Raw genomic sequence first — 3,995 nt, 5'->3', positions numbered from 1 at the left:
GTGCATGAAACTCTCATCTTTCACGGCTCCTATGTGATAAAAGAAAGAAGAACTCATCAAAAATATTAATAATATTTACTGATTCACTACAGAAATTTTGTTGTGGCCCATTGCAGATTTTTACTAAATCTGAATAAGTTAATATATCGACCCCATTGGAAATTTTCATAATTTCTGTCGAGAACAACAGATATCAATATCTATATTTCTATAAATTTACATATTGATATTTTCACCTATGTCAATATTTTAAACCCTGGTTTTGATTAATAATATAGAGACGTGCCCCCTAGTTGGGCCTAGGCATGAGTTGGGCGGATCTATATGGGTTAGGGGTTGTTATCAATCGGGCTCAGCTTTTAACTCCAATAACCCGCGAATCGGACCCTTCCACTCTCTCGGTCTCTGCTTTCTTCTTCTTCTGATTTCCAATTTACGGTTCGCGATCCCTAATTGATTTGACCATTTTCTGCAATTCTCGCGTTCTGCGTATGGAGAAGATGAGTGAGGTGGATCCCACGTTAGAAGTATTTTACGAGGAGAAGAAGCGGGTCCGCAACCCTTGGGTACCAGTTGGTAAATTCCCACTTTGATTCCTTCACTATCTTTCGGCAATTTGTTTCCTGTGATTGTTTTGTTCAAATTGTGAGGTTTGATATGAGTTTTATGCATATGTGATCGTAAAGTCTCGTGTTTGTTTGAATTTTTGGTGATTTGGGATTTTATATAAAGCTAATAATTTGGAAAAGTTAATTAATTAGATGATTAAATTCTGATGAAAGGGTATTTGTAAAGCTTCTTTCTTGGTTAATCTATCATTAGCGATTAAAATCAACTATATATTTATATATTTCGAAATTTATTTGAACTTCATTGCTTTAGCTGTGGAAAAGAGACCTAATTCTTATCTGGGTTAGGTTAGTGGAAGTTAAAGTAGGAGCTAATTTAGTCTGGTTTTTGAATTGTTGGCCATTTGGATAGAATGTAGAATATAGTTTTCAGTTTAATGTCAATCGTCTCTCGTAAATTATCTGTCTGCTGTCTATGAATTTGGAGAAGTCTTCGGACATTTTTGTTAGTATCCAGTGCAGTGGCAACGTCTTCATTTGGCAATGACAGGTGAGTATTACAGTAGAATTATGGAACCTATGTCTTTTGTCGAGATGCAACAGAGTTTTGTTATTTTGAAACATTACGGGGTCCTTGTTATTGGGGTGCTGACCGAGTGAAGGTTAGGTATGAGACTGACGTTTAGTCTAGTCTTAAAAATGAGATATTACGAGAAAATTTAAGAGAATGCAGAAGTTTTCCTAGGAGAAGTGCTACTTAGATTGCGAAATGGAAGTCACTCGGGTCCTAGAAAACTGTAGTAGTGGAGATGAAAACAACTGGGGACATTTGTATGCTGGATATTATGGTACGGGTCTGGTTCAAACTTCAGAGTGTATTCTTAATCCGGAGCTTATGGATCGTCTTTTCGTTTTAAATTTTCCTTTGAAGTTGATTAAACAGAGAGAAAAATGTTTTCTTTTGTGTATGGTTTCAAGCGATAAATGTGGGAATCAGATCATCTCCCGATCTGTGTCCTCTGGATCATGCGGATCAAGTTTTCTTGGCCGTTTGATTCAAATCCTGCAATCAGAAATCTTTTTTCCTCCCCTCTTTTCTTTCCCTTCTTCTTCTTCCTATGGTGCAAACATCTTTCTTCTTCCTCTTTCTTTCCCCTTCCTCTTCCACTTCCTCTTTGTCCTTCCTCTTCCTCATCCTCAAAGATTGCAACCTTAGAGTTGTTTCTTAATTTTTGCAGTGAAAAATTGACGACCCAAATCGGAAAACAGGTGGAGAGAGAGAGAAACATATCTCTACGAGAGTAGATGTTGGCAAGAATGGCGCCCCAACCGCTGCTATCGTAGTACATCTGACAATGGAGGATCCGAACTGAACAAACACAGGCCTTGCCGTCCGACCATCTCTCTCTCTAAAATCACGGGGATGTACGAGGAGGAGGAAGAAGACGAGGAATTGATCGGATGAGTAGAGAGGAAGGGAATCTGCACCAGAGGAATAGGAAGGGAGAGAAAAGGGGGGAGAGGGGGGGGGGGGGAAGAAATATTTCGGACTGCATGATTTGAATCAAACAGCTAAGATAACTTGGTCTGCAGGATCCGGAGAGGATCTGAACCCATAGATGTTTAATTTCGAAATTTTGATAGTTGAATCATGCCAAATTGGTGTGCTTTCTGCTTCCTTGTCTGTCAAAATTATTCTTGCAGATGATTTCCTAGTGTTAAAGCTGTGATTTGTGTCGCTTTTATAAGTTAAAATGAGATTCATTTCGGTTAATTCTTTAAAACTAAACTTTTCAGGTGCGATGTTGACTGCTGGTGTGCTCACCGCCGGCTTAATCAGTTTCAGGCAAGGCAATTCTCAGTTGGGCCAGAAGCTAATGAGAGCTCGTGTCGTTGTCCAAGGTGCCACAGTTGCTCTTATGGTTGGCAGTGCATACTACTACGGGGATAATCCGTGGAAAAAGCCAAGTTAAATTATTCGATGGTATTATTGTTCTTCGTTATTGCAGTTATTCGATGGTGTCCATGAGCTGCATAGCTTGCGCTAAATAAATAACATTTTTCAAAGGAAAAGTATGGAGGATCATTGCGTTGTAATTGTAAGCCATGTTCATCTTGAATGTCCTTATAACAATCAAATAGTCGACATTCAAGTCTTCAATGTTCTTATGGCTCGTGGGTCGCTCGAGCTGTTTACGCATCTGGTGCTTTTTCGAGTTTCCATCAATCGTCCGGTTTTCAAGCCCAAGGCTCGGATGCTCGACGTAAACCGGAGGATGTGAAAACTTTTGGCAAATTGGGTTACAAAGATTAGTCGACACACTTTTCATTGTAACCTAACACGACCGCGTAATGTTACCAACCTAACATGACCACGTAATGTTACCGATCTAACAGGACCGTGTAATGTTACGGAACTAACACGATCGCTTAATGTTACCAACTTATTCATGTGCAGTAAAGATCTTTTGTAATATTTTCAACAACGAAAAGATTTGGGAATGAAAATAAAAATGCAAATTGTTGATGCACAAAATTAGTAAAGATTTTGGAACAACGTAAAGTATTAAGTTTGTGACTTTCGCTTAGTTGCTCTGGTCACTTGGTGAGAATAATATGTAAATAGATAGAAATAAGGAAGAAAACACAAGATGTACATGGTTCATCTTAAGTTTGGCTATGTCTACGAAGTAGATGAGTTTTCATTAATAATGAAGGGTTTACACAAATACATAGGTTCAAGCATAATCATCATTAGTGGGGTACTAATAACTAGTTTAAATACAATAATGACATTAGGAATTAACTGTAGGAGAATGATCTTCTTTTATAGTTGAGGAGAGTCTCTAGCTTTTGTCTGCGATCGACGCGGGACTCTATGAACTTTATTCTGACTGTCGTGTTGTGATTGGCCTCCCGGTTAGAGGGAAACTTTTGTGCTTCGGCAGGGGTGCCTCAACATGAACCTTCAATGGATCCTTCAAGGTATGAAGTTGACCGGTACTTGGTGGTTTCAGGATTGGTCAAGTATGGTACAAACAGTGATCCCCTAAGTTCCCGAGTGAGGAAAGCTTCTTGGTTAGGAACTTGAAAAATCCAAGTCATTGAGTAATCACGAAACTTATGAGTACCGAAGTGTAGTAACATATAGTAGGAGTCCCCCAAGTTTCCAAGTAAAGAGGATAGCCGAAGGAGGTGGCTTGATATTCTTGAATGGTTGAAGCTTTTTCCTTTGGTCACATAGTTTGAGTGGTTGAAGCTTTGTAGGTGAAGCTTTTTGGTTGAAACTTTGTAGGTGAAGCTTGTTCCTTTGGGCACATAGCTTGAGTGGTTGAAGCTTTGTAGGTAAAGCTTTTTTGTTGAACTTTGTAGGTGAGGCCTTTTGGTTGAAACTTTGTAGGTGAAACGTTTTTGTTGAAACTTTGT

The 3,995-nt window shown here is 39.0% G+C and overlaps 1 protein-coding gene across 1 annotated transcript; it reads left to right on the top strand.

Annotated features, from left to right (window-relative positions):
• Positions 1–366: 366 nt before the first annotated feature.
• Positions 367–2,725, top strand: LOC126600799 (RING-H2 finger protein ATL48-like). Its single transcript, XM_050267456.1, has 2 exons — positions 367–576; positions 2,367–2,725. The coding sequence occupies exons 1-2, from the start codon at positions 492–494 to the stop codon at positions 2,540–2,542; spliced, it is 261 nt and encodes an 86-aa protein (XP_050123413.1). The 5' UTR covers positions 367–491; the 3' UTR covers positions 2,543–2,725.
• The last annotated feature ends 1,270 nt before the right edge of the window (positions 2,726–3,995 follow it).

Source organism: Malus sylvestris, chromosome 14 (genome assembly GCF_916048215.2).
Source record: "Malus sylvestris chromosome 14, drMalSylv7.2, whole genome shotgun sequence".
Classification (NCBI taxonomy): domain Eukaryota; kingdom Viridiplantae; phylum Streptophyta; class Magnoliopsida; order Rosales; family Rosaceae; genus Malus; species Malus sylvestris.
This window is presented reverse-complemented; position numbering and strand designations above follow the sequence as displayed.

Coding starts and splice junctions, on each gene's coding strand:
- LOC126600799 (XM_050267456.1), top strand. CDS start 492: ATGGAGAAGATGAGTGAGGTGGATCCCACGTTAGAAGTATTTTACGAG. Junction 577..2,366: donor CAACCCTTGGGTACCAGTTG/GTAAATTCCCAC, acceptor TAAACTTTTCAG/GTGCGATGTTGACTGCTGGT.